The following is a 23,357-nucleotide window of genomic DNA, read 5'->3' as shown; positions in this document are numbered from 1 at the left end:
GGGGGGTGACAATGACCACCACTTCCTGTTTATTTCCTGGACAGCAACATGATAAACACAAACATTCTTCTTATAAACTCATATTCTGACCTGCACTCTGCTCACAGAGGACTTTTTCCTTTTTCCCCCTCATTCATTAAGTACTGCTGTCCAATGATCTATCTAACACTGACTGTTTTCTCAAACGGCTTGTGTGTTTCAAGCAGGATTAAATCACTGTGTGCTTCATCGTGGCCTCTCAGAGTCTCTTTTTGATCTGGAGCATGACTGATTGTTGTCTGACTGAGCCTTCACACCCTCTCATTGCCAGAATCTCTAAATGCAATCAGAGAAAAAGCTGACCGAGTTAACATCTTTTTCCTATGGAGCTGTGGAGTAACGTGCACAGACATACACACAATTTCCCAACACGACATGGACTGGAAAGTCGAGTTATTTTGGTTGCACAACAGGAACAAATGTGTCTGTATCAAACATTTATATTTTTTTTTTTTACTAGATTAAGCACACAACTGGAAAGCCACATCAACAATTACTCCAAAAACAAACTTAATAGACAGAGAAGACAGGGACCAGAGCTATGGCATGCACACGTGCATTCATTCCATGCTGATCATAAATCCAAAACATTAACATTAATTTCTGATTCTCTTGTTTCAAATATTGGCAGACTTTTTTCTGAGACCCTCTTGTCTTAGAAAATCATTTTAACCTGCTGACAAAGACCTAAAAACAAAATAAAAATGAAACTATACAGCTAGAAGGCTGCTGACCTTAGACACACGGGGAAGTGTGAACAATTACAGTCCAATGAGATAAATGAAGACAAGAGACAGCAAAGCATCAAAACACTGACATCACACCAGCAAGTCACACTTCTTGTATAAGACACTGACGACAAAAAGGCTTCAAAATGTTACATGCTGCGATATCAAAACGTTAACACTGATGCATGTGTTCATGAGGTAACAGACAAAGGTGCAAATATCTCCACAAACACTGCAGTGCAGTCTCTTTATCATGTGCTGAAGAGGAGATGAAGGGCCGAGGAGAGTGGGGTCACAACACACAAGTCGGATGGAAATCAATGCATCGACTACGTACGGAGGTCGACCTCCAGGCACAAAAGTTGCGGAAGTCTGGCAAAATGTCAACATCTGTCACCTCCTAAAATGTCACAAACAGCAAGAGAACCACACAGAGAGAGAAGAATTTTGTTTTTCTGAGGCTAAAACAAAAAGGAATCTTTCGTCCGAGGAAGGAGAAACTTAAAACCGATGAAGCAAAACCAAACAAACACTAGAACTACAAGCAGACATGGACAAAGTGACGTTGTCACATGCACTGCAGCGTACAAACACCTCTAATCTTCTATTAGATGAACTCACCAGATACCAAACATAATGAAAACGGCTGAAAATCTTCATTTGTCACAAGCTTTTCTTGGTGGCTAACTGGGATGTGTGTGCTCCCCGTAAGGCCGATAAATGATCAGAGTCTCAGAGCCTCTCTGTGTGACATCTCAGTGGCTGCAGTCACTTCAAGCAGCGTGGCTCGTCTCTTCCACATCCCCTCACCTCCTCCTCTCCTGCGACTGAGTCTATCAAAACACTCGTCACAGCCTCAGCTGCTGCTCCTCCTCCTCCAGAGGACCCGTGCTCTGAGCAAAGGTCACCCTGTGTGTGTGTGTGTGTGTGTGTGTGTGTGGGTGGGGGTGTGTTTAAGAGATGCTGGTTTGAGTCTTCGGTTAGAATAATTAGGTGGACCACAGAGAGTAGCTTGACCATAAAACATTCAGCAATTATGTTAGTCCAACAGTTGTGCGCTCTGCTTTGCCTTCAGCTCGACTGAATGTACTGAAAATGTGCCGAGTCCGATCCTTTAACATGGACCGAAAAGCCTTTTGTTTCTTTATATAAAACAGGAGAAATGCTCAAGTGAACAGCAGGTCTTTAGGTTTCTTAAAGCTACCGTGACTTTGTCCTGCTCCATTGTCTGAGTGTTTCTGCTGAATAATGCACACAGGCAGAGAGAGAGCATACTAAACACAACCTCAGGACCCTTTTCAACTCCCAGGAGGATTAACAGGATGAGAACAGCAATTATTTAAATTCAGACAACAATAGATGGACTAAAATGGCAGAAAACAAACTTAAAAATGGGAAATATGATGAATCAGTATGAATAATTATTTGATTAGTGAAACGAAAACTTTAGCATCACTCCAAGCTACAAGCAGCACAGATTCTGATCCATGACAAAACTTTTGTAAACTGGCCTGTAAGAAATAATTAGCCCTTTAGGAGAGATGAATTCTACAAAGGCAAGAGCTAAAATGATTTGTTGTAAAAAAGAGAATGCATGTTACATTAGGGGACAGTATAAATACAATATTTTGTTTCAAAAAATAAGCAAAAATGATTTTTTGTTCGTTTGAAATGCTCATGAAACTGTCTCGTACTGAAAATAGTACCAGAATGTATGCTATTTTTAACTGCTGGCATACGTCTCATACGTTTCCCAACAAGAAAGGACAAGATAACAGAAAACGTAAGTGATAAGGATGCTCCTCCTGCAAAAATAGACTGATCACCATCTGTGAGTAACAACCTGCCCGAGCATGAATAAACCATGTGAAGTCATGTACAGTGAGAAATTATGATGTAAAAACACGGTGAACTTGGTTAATTAGCTGCTGGAAACTGTGACGTGCTAACAACATGCAGAAGAGCATGCATGTCATCGAATCATGCATACCGTCTGTTTAATCTTGCGCTTATCCAGCTTACGCCAGCCTTTAAAAATGATGTGAGCAGCAGAAATGAAGCCTGACCTTGGGACAGCTGAGTGTGGTGGACATTCATGCAGACGTTACAGTGAAGTGACAGTGAAGGGACCGAGGAGAAGAAACACAGCTTACCTGCAGAGCAGCCTAAAGCGAGCAGAAGGAAAGATAATGGAGGAAAAGAGGAGACAGTTGGTTAAAAGCGTCTGTGAGGATGCAGCCAAACATAAAGACTACAGAAGACAATAAGCATCCAGCTAAACTGGGGAAGGGGAGGTGGGGAAAAAGTTGGAAACTGGCACACATTCTATAACTAAGTGAAGTAGAGGGATAAGAGAGGACTGGATTAAAAAAAAATGTAAAAACACGTAGGAGACAGAAGAAAGGATTTCATAAGAGACATTTCAGAAGACCAAAAGGCGTAGAGAATAAGGGAAGCTCAGAAAACACCAGCTGGGTGAAGAACTAACACATGCTGACTGTAGTTAATGATGCTGTGTGATGTCCAAATAAAGTTAAGAGTGAATAATCAACCCATGCTGCAACACAACAGCCCACATGATGAATTACTTTTATCCCTCTGAAAGTTCATCAAATTGTAAAAAGCTGAAAAATGAAGCACGGAGAGGAAATGTGCCAGAACTAATTCAGAAGTAATAACGGTGAAAGATGTGAGAATAAGATCTGTTGAAACCAGGGTGGAAATTAAAGCTGGCAGAGTTGCTAAACAGAAATGGAAGTGCGCTGAAACTGAGCCCGGCTTGTTTGGAAATGCGTTCCCGTCAGCTGTCAATAATGCATGGGCGTGGAGCTGAGACCGTCCCGCAGGCTCGCCTTACACCTGCGCCACATACTACGGTAAGTTCGGCTTACCGTGGGTTCCTTTAAGAGATCTGGTTCAACTAACCGTTACAATGAGGAATCGTGTTCAGTGATACTACGAAGGTGGACATCCACTCGATAAGTCCACCCAGGATTTGTAACTCTGGGTCTCTGCGTGTTCACGTAAAAACAGGTGGAGCTGCATCAGAGGACCGATCACAGTCACCAACTGGAAGGAAAGCAAGTCGGGGGGGTCGTACGGTGAACAGACCAATTAATAAGCTTACAATACTGAGGCCACATCATTAAAACAGAAGAAGTAGATTATTGTTTCATTGAATTAACATACTGCAGATGCTCCCCTTTATTAAAACCTCATGAGGAACAAAGATTATATATATAGGCAGGCTTAGTTTCTATAATGCTGCATTAAAAGTGTTAGTTAACTCGTGATTCTAACCAGGTTTAAAAACATTTTATAAAACCTCTGTAGTGGATTTTATCTTTATTATTCTTTGTAAGGATGGAGATCGGTGGAGAGGCAGTGCACTGACATGTGTGATCTCTAATCCAGCAATCAGTATTAGAAGTTGTCGAAGTGACAGACCCAGGTAAAACGTAAATCAGCTTTGTGACAGTGAAAATCCCAAACTGAACCTTTAGTTACCTCGATAAGCCACTAATCCTGCTCCGTAGTCCAGGGGACTGAGGGTGGAGTACTGCCTCCATTCACTTCAACCACATATGTAGACTTGACTTGTTTTTTTTTAATTCACTCTAATTCTTGTATACATTTGTATTTGTAAACAGATTAATAGCTGACTAAAGCAGCAGTGACTGAAACCAGAGAAACTGACAGTCATTAAGTTACAACACATGTAGGATGGAGCTTTATTATGATGACCACTAAGAAAATGAGTGCAAATGTGTCAGCAGCTCAGACAAAACAGGCTGTTATTCATGCTTTTTATCCCCATTTGTGCTGCCAAATGCTATTTGTGTAAACACTTTTTCTTTGGATGAATTTTCAGCACCTTTCTTTAAGACCGAAGGATGACGGGACAGTTTTGTGGGAGTGTGTGCACCTTTTGTTGAATGGTTGAGTGCTTCTGCTCCATGTCCCTCTTCTCTTTGGCAGCATCCACCACCAGCTGGTCCAACTGCAAGAGATGGAGGAGCAAATTAGTCATGCTCACAAAACTGACTGGTTGTCCATATTTAATTCAAAACACAGAACAGCTTAAGCTTTTTTTTTTTTTTTTTGAGGCGTTATGAAAAACAGAGAAAAGAAAGGCATAGCAATCAGAAAATCTAGTTGCTGAAAAGTTCCTCTTGTAAATTGGCCTACAAGGCTAAAACATACATCTTGAAAGTGAACTCCTGCAACTTTTTCCACCGACCAACTACGGCTTATCTGTGGTCGGGTCGCAGAGGCAACAGGTCCAGGAGAGAAACTCAGACCTCCCTCACTCCAGCAACATTCTCCAGCTCCTCCTTGGGGGATTCCAAGGCATTCCCAGGCCAGAGAGGATACATAATTCCTTCAGCAAGTTCTGGGTCTGCACCGAGATCTCTTCCCAGTGGAACGTGCCTGAAAAACCTCCAAATTGAGGCGTCCAGGAAGCATCTTAATCAGATGCCCAAACCACCTCAACTGTCTCCTTCTGATGAGGAGGATCAGTGGGTCTACTCCGAGCTCCCACTGGATGACGGAGCTCCTCATCTTAACTTCAAGGCTGAGCCTGGCTACTTTACGAAGGAAGCTCATTTCAGCCGCTTGTATCTGGGATCTCCATCTTACAGTCATGATCCAAACCTCATGACAAAAGGTGAGGGCTAGAATGTAGATGAAACAGTAAATCAAGATTTTTGCTTTTCAACTCAACTCTTTCTTCACCACGACCGATCAAAGGAATTCCCTCATTACTGCAGACAAGGCCCCAATCCGTTGATCCATCTCCTGCTCCATCCTACCATCACTTGTGAACAAGACTCCCAGACACTTAAACTCCTCCACATGAGGCACAGACTCACCCCCGACCCGTTTCCAGTTGGAACCATGGCCTCAGACTTAGAGGAGCAAACAAATAAAAAAAAAAAAAGAGCCTTGAATAAAGTGATGGAGGTCACAGGGCGTTGCTGAAAATGTGCCAGTTTGCCTCAAAGCAGTGAAATTCTTAACTAGGTCTCTTGATAGTCTGTTGCTGCAGCGTGACCTAAATCAGCATGTCTCCAGCCCCAAACACAAAAGAATCAGTATCTGATTGGAGGTCAGTGTTCACAGGGGGGGCTGCAGGATACATGTGAGGATGTGATGAGAAGGGTTCAAAGTTTCATCAGCAAACTGCATCCAGACACAGCTTGAAGTTTGAAAGCAGCTCAAAAGACTTAGGATTTGTCTTTAGGTCACTTAAAAATAAACAACAAATCCAAGAAACATGTCTGGAGCTTCTAAAATCAGGATAATTACATTTTACATTCAATGTTATCTTTAAAAAGCAAATTTAAATGATTCTGAAGTTATGTTTGTGCCTTTATTATGTGGGCTGCTGTGGTTAAACATGGTGGCTGCAAAATAAAAAGTAGAATGATCCCCCCTGAATCTGAAAGATCTATCTTGACTATAAAACACCTTGTCTTATTAAAAATAGTGGGTCAGCCTGGTCTGAGGCCCTAAAGACGTCCAAATTCATATACTGCACTTATTTATTAATGGCCTAAATTTTCCTATTCTGTAATTTAAAAGCTTTTTAACACATTAACACAAGTAAAAACACAACTCTGTGCTTTTTGTTTCCAGAAACCAAATTAAAAATAAATGCTGCTATCTGAGCGTTCCAGTGAAGGCAGAGTTGGAGGGGGGTGTTTGTTTAGAAATGAAATGGGTGGGCGACAGAGGGAGAGCAGAGCGGCCGACTGATAACATCAGATGAAAAAAATTTTTTCCTGTCCTGTTCAAACCGCACCGTCCAGCTGCTGTTTTCTGAAAAGGGCATGTGTGTTTTTATGAGCTCACCTCTTCTCTAACATCCACCTCGCCATCCTTGACCCCCCATGCTCAACAGTTTCCGCAGAAAATTGCCTCAGCTGTTCACGAATGTTGATGATTACAGACCACAGTGCCCTGCTTACATCACCCCGAACACGAAACTACAGCGACAAGCTTTATGACTCATGGAAAACATCCCTTTGACTGAACGCGCTCACTACACTGACATGTTCAGTCACAAGATCCTGCCCCATGAAATATATCTTATATTTGGAGAGAGCTTAACTGTTTCCATCAAGCTGGTAGAAAGGTAGCATGTTGGACATGAATCATCACAGTCATCAGTCCTAACCTTTAAAGCAACAAGCTGATGATGACTGGATTATATTTCCCATTTTAACTGTCTCATCTCCAACCCTGCTGTAACTTTCTGCCACTTATTTTAGTTTTTATGGTTAATATTAGTTTTATTGTCTCCTATTTGCATGTGAATCAACAATCACTAGAAAAGCACACTTTCTTCTAGCAGCTAACGAGCAAAATGTGCAGGTTGAAAGTGAGTGGTAAATATTCCCACTCCTGATGAGTTTCTCACAGGACACAGGTGTTGTTTTGTATTACCAGACCTGCTGGCAGCTCCTCCACATCTCCCTGCAGAGCCTCTCCACCTTCTTCAGCTTCATGATGAGGAGAAGTTGAAAAAAGCCCAGTCCTCTCGCTGCCGTTTCCCACAGCTCTGTCTCTGATCTTCCTCTCCTTTTGCTTTCCTCCAAATTCAGCGCGACAGGCTTGAAATCCACAGCGCAGCTCCACTCCAGTTGTTTGTCAGCTTGAAACCAACCCTCGCTCTTTCTACCCCCTCCCTCTTCATGGTCTGGGTCCTGAACTTGTCTTTTTCAATCGTCTCCCTTTTTTTTCCCCACCAATCCTCGCTTTGTGTTCAGTCCTTTGAGTTCTGCAGCCTCTGGGTTTACAGTCCGTGCCTTTCCAGTCACTCCTCGTCTTTTATCTCCTCCAGAAAACTGCCTCTTAAAGTTGGTCTCGTCTTTCTCCTCTTCTTTTTTCAGTCACTGTCTAGATACCATCAACATCAGATGTTTCCAGCTCTGAAGCAAGATGCTCTTCACTTCAAACAAACCTAAAAGATTTACAGCTTTGGATTTTTCAATCTAGCTTTCAAACAAGGTCTTTTCTATTTAAAAAACAAAAACAAAACACTCGGTGGTTCCTATTTTAGCTGTATCAAATGCCACAAAAATGTTTATGAGCTACACTTTTTCCCTCCAAAGCGCTCACTTCATTTCCTCTCTCTGCAGCTTCTTTCTTTACTCCCTCCGTCTTTCATGCAGAATCAAAAATGTCCTGCCTGTCTTACAGCTTCAAGCCTCAGAGTTGACACTCGATGTTCCACAAGTCGGAGCATCAATCTCCAGTTTCTGTGTCGTGCTCACTCAGCTGACTGTCAAACCCGGGGAGTCTGCCTGTGGGAAAACCCTTTTCCCAGTCTTCTGACCGGTTTCTTCCTCATTCCAGCAGCTCTGCTGTGATAATCATCTGAAAGTCACATTCGGGCTGCGCTCTGGCTCAGAGGGAGGGCTCTGTTTGTCAGAGGATGTACACAGATGGTGGCACACACACACATATACAAAAACACTGACAAAAAAGGCATATAAACAAAATGTGTGGGGTGAAGGCTGCCTGGAGGTGAAAGATGGATGTTAAACTGCAGCTATGATCAGGCAGAGGTTGTTTAGCCACAAATGGAGATTATTTATAATGTTTTGTCCAAATGTGCACTGATATATAAAGAAGGAACAGGAAACAAGTTTCACCGAGGAGCAAAGTCACACACACCGACTGAGTGATGATCTATCATTCTATAACATAAACAGGAAAAAAGAAAATGCTGTTTTTTGAGTTTCCCATCTTTGATTTTCAACCTCATCACTAAGCAAGACAAACTAATTCCACTGCTTTCTGTTATGTCAGGGTACAGCCAGAATCAAAGGTCCAAAAAAGCCTCAAATTGTTATCTTACAACAAAACTACAAGCGATGTTAGTGAGTAACTTGTGTATAAATTCAGAGGAGGTATTAAACAGTAAGCAAAGAGTATTTGGCCTTAAATAGAACAGCAGCAGCAGAGTTTAACACACGCTCTGTGTGCTGAAAGCAGTTCGTACCTGTCCTCCCAGCTGTTTCATTAGAGGCTGCAGTTCACTGAACAGGTCATAACCTTGATGGAAGAACGTCAGATGGGCGTACATGAAGGACAGCATCTGCAGAGAAGACGGCGGTCGTATTAACAGCCTCCCAAGCTCGACATGTTCGACTTTTTTAACTGTGATCGGAACTTACTGATTTCAAAATTTCAGATCTTTTCTTGGACTGGAGAACATTTATCTGGAAACAACAACAACAACATGAAAAGCAGGAAGACACGCAGCAACAGAAAACAGGAAATAAAATATGACACGGTCAATGAGAGATCTGGGAGAGAGACAAAGCAGAAAGAAAGTTAGAGCCAAGGATAAACATAAATAATTAAATAAAAAGATTAAATGAACAAAAATAACAAAGAGAGAAACCTGAAGTGTTAAATTAGTTATTAGTATAATTTATTCTGAGGGTCTATATTTTAGGTTCTCCTCTTTTTAAACACCAGGGGGAGCTCATTGTCTCACAATGTTTCAGAAATGAGCTTTTTGTCTCTCTGTGTAGCAGACTGTGCTGCTCATCAGGCCCAGCGGGAGGAAGTTCAAGGTTATTGCAGAGGAGGGATATGTTAAGCCCCTTTACATTTGCCAATAACTGTTTAATACAATAGAGTCACTCAGCGGGGCTAGTGATGCTTGTGACTACTGTAAATACTCAAGGGATCCTCTGAACAGTTCCCGAGTCCAGGGACTTGTTTTCTTGTGGCTACGAATCCACGGCCACCGCACTCGAATCCCTTTTTGTGGTCAACAGTAATTTCATGGCTGCAAGATGTGAGGAAGTTTGTGAAGCACTTGTAGTTCTAAAAAGATCTTAACTCCCATCGTTGGAAAGGAAGCTTATTTTTCCATCTCCAAGCCACAATAACATGCATCACAACTTTTACAAGTCCACTTCCATCTTTTGATTACATGCAGTTAGTAGTTGCGACTGGAGCTGCGCCGCCAAAGGACGGCAATTTAGTTGGACGAATGCAGTATGGGGTCAAGACTACACCCACAAGCAAAAGTTACAGTCAATTAGTCACTAATTGGATGTTTAGCCGTTGTAAATCCCTTCTTGTGGGATGGAAAGAATGGTGCACATTAAGTTTTAAATCTCTCTCTTGAGCCCGTGACACTTCCTTCTTGTCAAGCGTTTCAGACACAAACTCCCCACCTATGTCTGCATGTCACCACAGCTTCTGCTTCTCTGTGGCTTTTCTGCATTCGAATTTCAGGAATTGTTTTTTTTTTTTATGTCAAGGTTGAAAACTTATTGGTCATGTGACTGAACTGTTACCAGGTTACCAGTCTTTCCTCTTGCTCTATGTGGTCAGAATGGTAAAGGAGACATTTTCTTTTTTAAATGTCAAATCCAAGTATGGTAAACAACCTCTCGTGTACTTTTATTCCTCTTTCTGCCGACTTGCCTTTTTTAAACCATATACTGTGTAATTAAACAAAAACGCCACAAAACAATCGACGAAACATAATAAAGTAAAGCTAAAACCTGCGTTAAACGTTTCCTGAAAGCACAGCTGTAACCGTTAGCTGCCTTCTTTTAAAGTGCTGACGGCACCAACCAAAACTTTAAAGGAGACACATTTAAATCAGCTGAGCTAGCAGCTGGCTTAAAGATTTCCTGTAAGCGTGCTAAAAGGCGTGATAAAGACTCCACTAATTCCTCGCAGTCGGGCCTCGTTTTAAAAAGGGGGGTGATTATGCAGCGGGCTGAAGCAGAACGTTGGAGGGTTGATTAAAGATGTGATTTTGGGGCTGCACAGCTTCGTATGTTCGTCTGAGGAACAATTAAACAAATCAGCTGGCGGCTAATTAATCAGAAAACACAAAGCATTCATCTGAGCTGCTTCAGAGGATCCCGGACGCAGCTGATGTATTCGGTGATCTGTAAATGCTTCTCAGAACAAAATAATTGTTGCAAAATAAGAGCTCGTCTGCGTGTAAAAACGCTCCAGTTCTGCCTGGTGACATCTCTCTCATGAAATGGCAAATGCTGACAGCTGAGGACAAGAAAAGGCTCCCATGGTTCTCTTGTATACTTCCCCCTTTCTTTGTTTCCTCTTCGATTTATTTTAGATGATCTAATTAATGAGTCATGGAAAACATACCAAACATGATGCTGCCCAGAGTAAGAGCAGATAATACGACAGTAGGTGTTACTTTTTTATATCCGTCAGTGTAGGCGCCCATGTGAGGCTTCAAAGATGTGCAAATAAATTGGCATCAACATTAGTAGTTGAGTGTACATGATTCATTTTCTAAGTTAATATGCTGTCTCAGCACTTTGCTTGTTGTAAAGCCCTCTCTTGGTTCATTAAATCATCTATAGGTGTTTTATATCATTGTTTACGCTCTCTCACATGAAAAATAGCCATTTACCAACAACTTGTTTTCCTTAAATTCACTCATCTTTGATACAGATGAACAAGACAAGTGGATGGACATGACTACCATGTCAGAAATACCAGGATCAAACAGAGCTGTAGGTTATTTTTCTCACTGCTGCTTGGAGTGCTTTAGGTTTGAACTTGACCTTTTCTAGCTTCTTTGTTAATGCTGATGGCCGAAGATAGGCACCAGCTCCCTGTGACCCGGACATTTTGTTCTATTTAAAGCCTCGTTAGAAACTGCAACACTCTCAGAAACACAACGTCTCGATCAAATGGCTCTGCAAGCCTTGAAGTCTGTCAGAAGACACCCAGTTTGTACCTGTAAGACGTAGTCAAGGACGATGTGACGGAAGCACTTGCGCGTGGCAGTGAGGATGTTGGTGGCCTCCTCCACTTCATGCTGCTTGTTTCGAGGAGCCTGGGCGTTCTTGATAAGTGCCGTCTCCTTTTCCTCGCTGACTTTGTCGAACTGTTTCTTGGCTTCTTTGAACTTGCGTAGGTCACTGCAAAGGAAGAGAGGAAAACGGTCCATTTTGCACAGCCTTTAAGTAGATTTCACACATATAAACTGATCCATATCTTTTTTTTTTTGTTTGTTTGAACAAAAATGTTGACTAATTTTATGCTACATCCATTAAATGTGTAAACACAAGTCGACCTATCAGAGTTATGCCAAAAAGGCTCCATAAATAAAAACATTAACACAACTACAGAAATACAGTATTTTTTGTTATCTACAGCAGGGCGTAAAGGTGAGTTGTCAAAGGAAGCTACGCTTATCTTAACTATGAAAGAACTTGAGCATGGTCATGGAAAAAGAAGCTCACAAAGGGTCAAAGGTCATTCTATGAATCCCAGTGCCCCGGAAATCCCTAAAAGTGAAAACAAATATTCACTCGAACCTCTTGACCTGGCTTTTGTGAACGCCCCCAGTCAGCCTTACATGTTTCTCTGATGTTGTCAGCCAAGGAGATTTTTTTGTTTGGTTCTTGTTGTTTTTTTTTTTACATTTGAGGGTGGCCACTGACTCACTATAAGGGAAAATATATCCATAGCAGTATGGGTGTTAATAACGTGGGTGTTCAGCTTTGATGTGCCCGAGGCAAAAACTGTTAATCCTTATATGAAATAAACACATTCTGTAACTGCTTCCCAAAACTGTGAAATTCAGTCTTCTTTGTACTTTTATTTCTGCTGTCAATTACAAAAACACTTCAGTTTTTATTCCACATCTTTTGCATCAACGTCAAATGTCCATGCTATGAGATTTATTCATGTTTAGTCATTTATACTCACTCTTTCACAAAGGTTTGCAGTTGAGTCTTGATTGATCTCTGGGCCTGATCAAATAATATCTGTAAAAAGAGGGGAAATGAGTGATAAACGCTCCTGTTTTAATAATAAAACAATAAAAGGCATCTATCAGTGAACGCTACAAAAATTTGATGAGTTTTCTTTTCATGCCAGTCAGCACTCTGCATCTCTGTTTTGGAGAGTGTTAACATGACAGGGTGCAATTATGCTGCTAAATTTACACAAACACACACTGACTCGGTAAACTCCCCTCATAAAGATGCTAACACAAGAAATGACGTGATTTGCCTCCTCGTGCTTATGACTCATGCCCTCATTAACCTGCACGCTTCCTCAAAAACGAGATTGGTAACAAAGAAAAAAACAAAAAAAGCACTTAAAGTAAGGCTTTAATCCAATTTTGTTGTGAGATAAGACAATGGTGAGCAGTGTGGCTGGGAGAGGCGACCACTGGCAAACAGATTGAGCTCTGTGCCGGACGGATCATGTGCTGAAAGATCGCCGAGTGGCAAAAAGCAGTCAGACAGTCAGCTGATGTGGCTACAGTCCCCCCTGATGAGTAACGGTCACTGTGGCTCCTGAAGACTTTCAGCGGACTGAAGTCCGGAATGCCAAGATAAGAACTTAGTGACACCACTTTTCAGCCATTATGGTTTTCTCATCTTATATATTCTACTTAACGGTTCAGAAATCCATCAAACTTTAACAAGTTGTTTTGGGAGATTTCTCCAGCTGCCTTGCAATCACTCACTTCTTTGTCCCTGTGAATAATGCAGCTCAAGATACTTCTTCATTGTCAAGACTAAACTTTCGTCCATGTTTTCTTCACCAGTCTCCTCGTCTGAACACATCTTGATGAAAATTAACCAAATATATCTTGAGTCCAGAGTTAACACAAACCAGCATCTGCTCATATGATAAACGTGACCAACCTCCCGTCTTCTCTTACTGAATAAGGATTAAGTAAGTGATCTATGGTCAGAAACACTTACAGTAAAGATCAGCATTTGTCTTTCACTTATTATTATTTAAAAAGAAAAGCAAACAAGATCATTGCTCCATTTACTGCTTTTCACTTCAGTGTAAAGATGCAGAGCCTTTCCAGCAAAAAACATCAAATTTAACTGGTTTTGGTTTTAATAAAACACACAGCCAACCTACTATTCAATTACTGAAAAATCTATTTTTTTCAATAAATTAACATTTAAATCTCTCACGTACACACAAAACACGAATTGCTTAATTCCCAAATTATTTCCCAGCTTTATTAAGTTTCTTTGACAAATAAAAACCTAAAAAACTAGGACATTTTTAACCAATGTTAAACACTTAGTAGAAGCAACGCTGGCTTTTGTTTTCATTTCAAACAGTGTAAGGCTGACTGAAAACTCACTCGAAGTAATCCAGAAAGCTAACCAAGGGTACGTCAAAACAAATAAGTAATAGAATTAAATCCTTCCAACCGGGCTGCTCGAGGAGTCTGATAACATTATCTTTAAACACAGCTGTTGGACAGAGGAGCGTGTTAACATAAACTGCAGAGGAACCTGGAAGAACAGAGCATTAAATCCAAATCCTGAATTGCTCCAATCCTGAAAGATGATACCCACATCATAAAATATTGACCGTTACCACACTTAGGCCTCTGATGCATCATTTATTCCAACAGATGAATTCCCGTGCTCCACAACATGCAGTTTTACTCTAATAGTTTTTGTTTAACCGCTTTTTCTTCCAATGACCAATGTTTGCTGCTTTTAAAAAACTCCCTGCTTGAGATTTTTCAAAGCAACTTTTAACCCCGACTACTTTCCTCATATTTAACCAGAGACAAAGCTTCTAAAAGATATATTTTTACTTCTTTTTCTCTCTTTAAAGCCTTCCTCTTTTAGATTTAGTGGCATGTTGCTGTCTTTCCCAGCAGTAAATATAAACTCTGACAGTAAAAAAAAGCTGCTCCAAACTATCAGCACATCTGGATTTTGTCACGGCCCAGTGGTTTGGNGGGGGGGGGGGGTAAAGACAATACATTTCGTTTCGCACGGAAGTGGCAGCGTACCGTGTGATAGTTGATCATCTCCTGAAGGCTCTCTGCGAACTTCGTGAGACTGGACTGTGGAGAAAAAAGGATGAAAGCCATGAATACAGAGAGAGAAAGAGGAGTTTTACTTGTGATGGGGAATTACAGTAAAGAGCAAAACAGTTCACAAGTGGTATGACACATAAACTCCTTTCTGATGCTCCATCACAGCCACAAGCTCCTCAGGTATGACTAAAGGAAAACTCTGGTCTGTCGGAGGAATAAATAGTGCTTGGAGAAGGAACTGCTCTGGCTAAGTTACTCCATCAAACTCAAAGACGAGGCACTGAACCAAATACATAAAAAGCACTTGCCTTGAGAAAACTGTGATCTTATAGAAAACATTCAGGAGAAGAAATGAGGAAGTACAGAGCGTTTTGTTTGTAAAAACAATCAGTCGGGCTGGTCAGCTGTTTCACAAAACGCCGAAGGAACTCTGACCCACACAAGTAAGAGAGGAAACAACAACAAGCAACACCAAAGCTGGGGACTTTCTAAGGTCTAGGTCACGCAGAATTATTTCTCGTTTACCTCGATGACCTCATCTTTGGCAGACTGCTGGGCGAGCTCCCGGATCCCGTTAACAAACTGCTTGTTGGCCGCGTTGTAAGCTTTTCCAGCATCGATCATCCCAATACACAACTTCACCATCTAAGGAAAGAAACAGAAAGATGCAGATGGAAATGTGCAGGAGGGCTAATATTAGAACAAATGAACAGAAACAAAAATAAATACTGGTCATTGCTTCATGTCTGTCTCTCTTAATATTCATTAAATGCTCTAAAAAACCCACAAACTATAAGCATAGCAAGAATAATGTATTTTTAATCATTTTTACAAAAAATACCCATCATATCAACAAGAACAGAAAAAAAAGTAAATTAAGTAGAAGAAATGTCTCAGTCAGGTTTATTTTTTTTTACAAAGTTTTATTAGGCTGTAGTGGTTAAAAAGAAACGAATAAAGAACTAAAGATGTTGTGAAATCTGGGGCTGGAGAGTAAAAAAAAAAACTAACAGTAAAAACAAGCTGCTTGGTGTTTATTCAGCTTCTTGGCTGATGTACAATAAGTCCTTCTTCCTCTTGTGAAACTTCAGGAGCAAAGCTAATTCAAGGTTATGTAATCTCCAGAACCTGGTGGTATCTCATCGGTCCACTCCCGAGCCGAGGATGTCAGAAGCTGAATGTGGATCTGAGGCCAAAGCAGCGAGATAACTCAACAAAAACATATTCACTGACCAGGGGGGGGGGGGGGGGGGGGATTCTTGCACAGGTTACAGATTACATGTAGCTTAGAAATCTGTGAAGCCATTTTATTGTTAATGAATGAACAGATAAAGTCCAAACTATTAAACGTTAATAAAGAGGTTTCTTTTTCAATGAAACCTGAAAATCTTTAAATCCTTATTAATCAGCATGGTTGGTCATTTTCCCCCCTTTATATCCATTATCTTTGGAATGAAGCCTTTTTTTACAAGCAGTCTCAAACTTATCTGTGTGTGCACTGATCAAGCAAACCGCTCGCTCCATCGGGGAAAAAAAAAATTTTTTTTTAAATAGTTGAACTTTGGTCTCTCTACGCACGACTCCACCCAAGACTCGGGTGACATAAGCACACTATCGCAGCAGTACTCATGCACGCAAACACTCCCACTCTCTGGCAGATCCTTCCTCTCCACAGCAAGAAGGGAAGCGAGGCCGGGGCTGAGTCACAGAGGAGGGGTGAGGGCGAAGGTGGGACTCCGAGACTGCGAGCAGAGGAACAATGAAGTGGGGTCCTTCCAAACTCAAGGCCTCGCTCTCAGCTGGTGAACATACTTTCAACTCTGCAGGGGTCTGCTGGGGGGGAGGAGGAGGGGAGGTGCTTATTTGCTTTCGGGACAGGGTACAACTTCTTACTAACTCCGCTTTGTTTGGTTTAGAGTATTACTCTGCTTTAGTTTGAACACACCGGCTTGGATTGGCTGTAACGCAGAACAGACTGACTGATAATATAATCAAAAAACAACTCTGTTTTTTTTGGCAATTAAAAAAAGAGATCTCATCGAAAATCCTGAAGTAAAACTGAAAACACTCAGGAATAGTGTCACACACATGATAACTAAGAAAGGTCAAATTTGCTCAACTTCAGTTTAGTTTGAGATGGACAGTGTATACAACATAAAAGGTTTAGTTATTATTATGCTCTATAATTAATATATATACACACTATAAAGGGGAAGGGGGTGAGTAATGTGAACCTTGAGAAATAAGTAAAAAGTAAAAAATAGTTGCCACATCAAGAGGAAACTAAATGTTTCAACATTTTAACCAGACCCGTGAGACAAATTCTTCATCTGCCCCACCATCAGCATCCTCCTCTGTCACATCAACCCTCTGCAGTTCCTCTTTATTTTAGTTCTTTCTAAAAGGACAATCTTCCAGAGAACCCAGTGAGGGTGAGGGCAGAGACGAACCTGCGCCTCCCCACTTACAGACGGTCCTGCGGAGCAAATGAACAATTAGGCAACGTTTCCTGTGGGTGGAACTCACTTTGTCGAGCTTGGACTCCAACTCGCCCACTTCCCCCTCCACTTCCTCTATGGTGGCTCTGTGCGGAGAAAAATCACAAAAGGTTTAAAGTTAGACACCTGTGAAATCTGCGCAAGTAGGACACGGCGTGTACGACACAGACAAGAATCTGCAGACGTGTAAATCGGCAGAGGCAGCCGAACTGAGAGCTGACGTTCTGGGGTCAGGCCTCGGGGCAAGAACTGGGTTTAGAATCCTGCCCTTTAAAAACATGACGAGGCACAGATTGGTCCTCCACAGGATCAACAACTTAGGAGCTGCAAAACCCCATGAAGGAGTAAAGAACATAAATGATTCATCCCAGCACAGGCGCTGAGTTCATCTCTGCCAAGCTTCACACATAGATGCAACAATACTTCAACGTAAGAAAGTAAACAGCTGATTAAAAGGTTCAAACACTGAGGAACATATCCTTTTATGTTATGTAAACCCCCCAAAAACAGACTGTAAAGTAACTATCACCATAATTTATTATATAATATTGATATCATTCTTTTATTTACTGATACTCGGGACATGTTTTGAGAAAAGCAACTAAGGCTGAGATCTGAACAGAGGTGTGCTTAAATACAACAGCAGGAGCTGCTGGACACAAAACAAGAAAGAGAAACTGGAAGGAGCCAATAAAATCTAAGCCAACACTGTAATGGGAAACCTGAACATCTGTCTTAAAAAATGCAAGTGAATGCAGCAGGAGAGCCCAATGAGTGATCAGACGAGCGAGGAAGACAGAGCAGGAGGAAAAAGCTGCGTTATTTTTAAGTAGTTTATTTTTGTTTTCTGCCCTGCCTCTGACCTGCTGACCTCTGGAGCGAGGCGCCAGCTGCTCCGACCCTGGATGAGATCGAGCAGGTACAGAAAAGGAATGAAGGATTGAATCAGAAACGATACGAGACGTGTGCTCCCCACTCAGGGGCAAACAGGATGGCTTTACCCACAAAACCTGGCAAATTTAGTGAACCGAATGTGGATGGCATGAAAATCAACCAACGTCTCATTGAAACAACGATAAGAGGAAAAACTTGACCCGTTTACTACTAATAATAATTTTTAAAAAAGTACTTTCAATCACACTAACTTTCCATGAAACCACTAAAACACACCAGCTTCCTTCTAATCTCGAAACATGAGGCTGAAGGCAGAGCTGGTGAAAACTGCTGACAGAGGATAAGCGAAACTGAAAACTCGGGCTGCTGAATAACAGATCTGACTTTGGAGCGCTTCCAGCCCAAGTCTGGATCGTGAGCAGAGGAGAAACACACAGCAAACACGAACACGAGCCTGCTTTCACGAGGAAACGCTGCTGTATTCATTAGGATGCACTCAGTGAATTAAGAGTGGTGGTCGTCTTCAGCTGACAGTCAGGTTAAATAGTTGGTGTTAGCACATGTAACAAAAGCGGCAGGTCAAATAACAGACATAAGCTTGTAATCCAGCATTATTCAGTTTGGTACGACTTTCACATTTGGCTTTTTTAACAATCAACTCAGTTAAAGTTATGCAGCTTGTTTGATTATGAACAAAGTGGAATTTGATAAACTGAAGGCAGCCCTGGTAGGCCTTCACCCTGAACAAAGAGCGAGTAGAGAGGATTTCTCATAAGCACCATATGAATAATAATGAGATACTCACAAACCTAGAGGGCAAAGCACTACTGGTTTTACTCTTGTTTTGTCTCACTAAAGCAACAATAGGCTATATTTGTGACCTGAGCAGAATGAGTCAGCCTGCAGTGAAAACAAAGTGAAAATATATACATACATAAAGACACCATCTAGTGGTCCTGGTAACTAAAATAGTATATAATCTTCTTAATCTATGTTTAAAATGAAGTTTTCTGACACGTACGTCTTTAGAAATAATCCTTTGTCATAAATTTTACACTTTGCTTTGAAATTGACCATTTTTTTCTTCTGGCTGCCTTAGAGCTAGAAAATCCCTTCATTTTAAGACTTGGAGATTCCCCCTTTTTAATTATATGGCTGGAATACCCGATGACATCATCCTAAACCAACAAAAATCTAGTTTTTAAACCAGCGCTTCTGTAAACAAAACTTAGCCGCTTGCCAGGTGAAAAATTGCCAAATTTCAACAAACTACGCATCATTTTGATGCTTTTGAGATGGAAAATTTGAAAAAATATTAAGAACTCAATACTGAAAAAGTCCTCATTGTCTTTATTGACCAAAGCAACGCTGAAAAGAGTGGGCCAAACATTTTCCACAAAGAGCTGAGTTACAAAGAGCTTTATTTACCTAATTCTACAACATTCATGGAGCAGATGGTTTCATCTGGTTTAAATAAGTACGACTTGATGTGTAAAAACTTTAAACTTAAAAAAAAAAAAAGCGCTCAAACATCCAATTTAGTTTGATAACTGGCCGAGAATCCCAGTTAATTTTCTTTTTTTATTGTATTCTAACATCTTTAAGAAGACCTTGCTGATAGTATTTTCATATTTACCTGCAAAATAAGCTGTATCAAAGAAAAAATACAGCACTTTGCTCATATGAGCAACTCCAGTTTTTTTTTTTTTTTAACAATGACTAAAATGATCTGGTTTCACACCATTAGGACTGAGACAAAATACAGGCAATATATGACAACCAGGGTGTAAACTGCATTAAATATAAACGGGGGAACTGGGACATCTTGGGTTAAGTGTTTGGGTGTGAGGGTGAAGCTAAATAAAACAAAAATTGTGGTATAAAAGGACTACAGTCCCTAAAAAAAAAGAGGAATTAAAAAAGGCCGCCCTGTAACCCACATAAGTTAAAAAGAGGCCAATTCAGCATCAGTGAGGAAATTCTCTGGTCCTTCTTGTTTTTTAAGATGACTTAGTGCAAAAGGATGCTGATGCAGAGCACATGCCAGACAGAGAACCACAAAAATTGTCTTCTGCTTGCAATAAAAAGCTCTGTTTGATCAAATTCATGCGCTCCATGTTGCTTAAATTAATTTGGATTCTTATACCCATTCTGTGAAAATAATAGACAGGATTGCGAAATGTGCCAAACGTCGGTGTCATTTTATTTCGGTTTTTTTTTGTGCAGTCCATATAAGATGGTTACTCTCACAGCTGGTGACAAACATTCTCGCACTGCAAACAAATCAGCCCAACATGAGGGAGAGAAATGAACATTCATGGATTCTTTTTGCACCAGCTCCCCTCGGCATTAAACGAAGAGTGCCTCCTATGACAGGCAGCGCTGTGGTTTACACTTTAAAAGCAGAAGTGGAGTGGTTGAACAGGTTCTTCTTTCTCACCTGCTGCTGGCCAAATAAAGTACCTCAAAGACAGAAATGGGACGCTCAAATGATATTTTCTCATGCAGATGAGCTCTGAAGTTCCCAGGATTATGTGTAAATAGTTTCTGTCCTATAGTGAGATGAATCTGAAGCAACAAAAGTGCAAAAAAAGCATACAGTAAATTGCTTTTTGTCCTATTAGACACTCAACAGTTATGGTAAACATCCACAAAGGAAAATAGTCAGAGAGCTTCAGGAATTAGTTTAATTCATGGAGAGATCTCTAGGACCTCCAGTCAGTCAACTTCAGTTTACTGTATAATGGCTCAGACAGAAACAGCTGCTGGGTCACATTATTTTTGAACTCTTTGTCAGATCAGTCAGGACTGACAAAAGCCGTTTCCAAGCTTTCTTTTACACAGACCAAAACCAGCTCCAACCGCCGTGCACACTAAATGAAAATAAGGCGAAGTTGTCCAATTGTTTTACCATTTCCATTCGCCTTTAAAAAAAGAAACAAAAAAAAGACCCACAAATTAGGCAAAAACAAGCCACTAATCCCTTATTAAAGAGCATCATAATCATTGTTTTTGGTCAGCTTCCGTACTGACACAACAGAACCCAATGCAAATGATTTGCTGAATAAAAACCACTGGAAACTTCGCAGTCGGCACAAAGCACACTCATAATGAATTTAATTAAGATAAGTCAGACAGCTGAACAGCTCTGCACTCAGATTTCTGAAAAATGTCCTGCTGCATTTGTTTTTATTTTTTGTCATCTCTCCTTCCTTCTGCCTCTAATTATGTTCGAAGACATAGGGTGATGTTTGCGTTGTTGTTTAGAGGTCTGCACCAAAAGCGGGCCGAGAGGCACGGACGCGGCCCAATCCACTGGGCTGAAACAACCATGGAGGAAGATGGAAAAACAAGTCAACGCTATGAAACTGCTACTGGGGGTGGAAACGTGAAGAATGGGGCGAGCTTTGGTGCCGTGACGTAGATCCTGTCATTGTTACAAAGTGGAGCAGTGGTATAGCATGGGGGGGGTCCTGTTGTGCTACAGCCAACAATCGGACACATGACTGTCAACAACACAAACAAGATGAAGTCATCACTGCAACATAAACGCTCACGAGCTTTGGGAAGTTTCCCTCGTCTTAATTACTCAACATTAGGGACAATTTTGCACATCCTCGAGTGATCTTATGTCACGGTGCAGGAAGGAAACATTGAGGAGACGGTGGAAATTACAGCCTTTTTAGTATCTGGAGCAATGACAGAGTGAGGAACAGGACTGCCAGGCTAATACGGGTTTTCTACACTGTGTAGGAAATTAAATAAATCCTCACAAGTTGGCTTTTCTATATCAGCTTCTCAAATTTCAAGCAGCCCTACACACAAATTACCATAAAAGATTACAAACAGTAAGAAGCTCAGGATGCTATCAGATCCACAGCTGAGCCAAACCTGTCAAAAATACCATTTTATCTCAGTTTACGTGCTCGACACGAGGCTCTGGGTTCTGCTTCAGAGATGCTTATCTGCCGGCTCTTGAAGCTGCTGTCAAAAAAAAAAAAAAAAAAAACCACAACAGAAGATGCTCAACCACTGACTTCATGCGAAGGCGCTCGGCCGAGCTCCGAATCAGCGAAGCTAATTTCGGAGCGTGCAGCCGTTTTGTAATTAGTGAGAGGAGAGTGAACAGAGACAGAAACGCTGCTGCTAATTACAGAAATAAGCTCACTTCTGGGCAGTTCACGTCTACATTTAAAAACATGTCTATTCTTCTCTAATCCTCTAGTGTTGTGATTTCCTGCACGATTTATTTAGAGCCGGGCACTTTTTAAGCTACTCACACAATCAGAATAAATTTTATACACCAATTATGTGGCACATTGTGTCTTTTGTAAGGACATCAAATATGTAAAACTTTTGTTCCTACACATGTGGCGAGTAAAGCCACAGCGCTCTGAAGGGAATTGTTTTTTTTTTCAACTTTCATACTTGAAGAGGAGCCAAGAAAACTCTTGAGGCCGAGTCTCAAGAGGAAAACTAGGCTACGAGGGTTTGCTGCCAAAAGTACAGATTTTTTTTTTTTTTTTCCACCAGTGTCTCTCTCCTCAAGGCGGCTGAACGCATGGTTTCTAACGCAAGAAAAGGTTTCTCAACTAAAGTGACGATGAGAGTAAGAAAAAAGAAAAACATGCGGCCGTGCCAAATTACCACTTTAAATAACCTTCTCTACATTTGGGTCTCCATATTCTCTGGCACGACTTTGAAAGCAAACACCAAAATGGAAGCAGATGTTGAGCAAGTGAGAGTGTGTAATCCATGTTTTCATCCATTCTCCTCTTTTTCTTTCTCTCCCCACTCCGTCGTCTCCTCCGGATAAATATAACAAAACGGGAGGAGAGCTGGAAAAATGGCGGCGAAAGTGTGACAGTCGAAGCGAGAGAGAGAGTGCAGGGACGCCATCTGATAACTACAGAACTCCAGCGGAGTTTCAGACAGGAAACGCTGACAGATGGCTCTCCAAAAGATCAAAAGGTACTGAAAACACAGACATAGAGAGGGGGAGACGTTCCACTGGATTTCATGGGAAGATGTTTTGTATAATAAGAACAACAACAACAACAAATACGGTACATAATACGCTCGTTTGTAGGTACAATGTAGGAAACAAAGGTATATTTCTGGTAGATGGATGTGAAGATGGAGCACAGACAAGGTTTCAACAAACGGGCGACTTGTGACCTTGACCTTTGACCCCATAACATTGAAATCAATAGGGAGGGGGTCACCTGTGACTTTGACCTTTGAACTTGTGACCTTGAAATCAATAGGGATCACCCTTGACCCATGAGGTGCCCAGCTGTGCAGTTTGACATTCCTGTGTTACACAGTTGTAGAGTTATAGCTCGGACAATAAATTGTCCA

General features: G+C 41.2%; 1 protein-coding gene across 4 annotated transcripts in view; it reads right to left on the bottom strand.

Annotated features, from left to right (window-relative positions):
• Nucleotides 1–23,357, bottom strand: part of LOC108234343 (arf-GAP with coiled-coil, ANK repeat and PH domain-containing protein 2) — a 38,494-nt gene that overhangs the window by 12,362 nt on the left and 2,775 nt on the right. For 2 of the 4 annotated variants that reach the window (XM_017413470.3, XM_017413473.3), the window contains exons 2-11: nt 17,131–17,188; nt 15,130–15,249; nt 14,578–14,631; nt 12,501–12,559; nt 11,524–11,707; nt 8,954–8,998; nt 8,779–8,874; nt 4,693–4,767; nt 2,921–2,932; nt 1,105–1,167 (exon numbers count right to left, since the gene is read on the bottom strand). In XM_017413470.3, the coding sequence (XP_017268959.1) occupies nt 1,105–1,167; nt 2,921–2,932; nt 4,693–4,767; nt 8,779–8,874; nt 8,954–8,998; nt 11,524–11,707; nt 12,501–12,559; nt 14,578–14,631; nt 15,130–15,249; nt 17,131–17,188 (766 nt within the window). The remainder of the gene's footprint in view (nt 1–1,104; nt 1,168–2,920; nt 2,933–4,692; nt 4,768–8,778; nt 8,875–8,953; nt 8,999–11,523; nt 11,708–12,500; nt 12,560–14,577; nt 14,632–15,129; nt 15,250–17,130; nt 17,189–23,357) is intronic. The other 2 variants (XM_017413471.3, XM_017413472.3) reach the window with 2 other exon arrangements.

The sequence above is a fragment of the Kryptolebias marmoratus genome, linkage group LG24, assembly GCF_001649575.2.
Source record: "Kryptolebias marmoratus isolate JLee-2015 linkage group LG24, ASM164957v2, whole genome shotgun sequence".
Taxonomy (NCBI): domain Eukaryota; kingdom Metazoa; phylum Chordata; class Actinopteri; order Cyprinodontiformes; family Rivulidae; genus Kryptolebias; species Kryptolebias marmoratus.
Note: the sequence above shows the minus strand (reverse complement) of the source record. Positions and strands in the feature narration are given on the sequence as shown.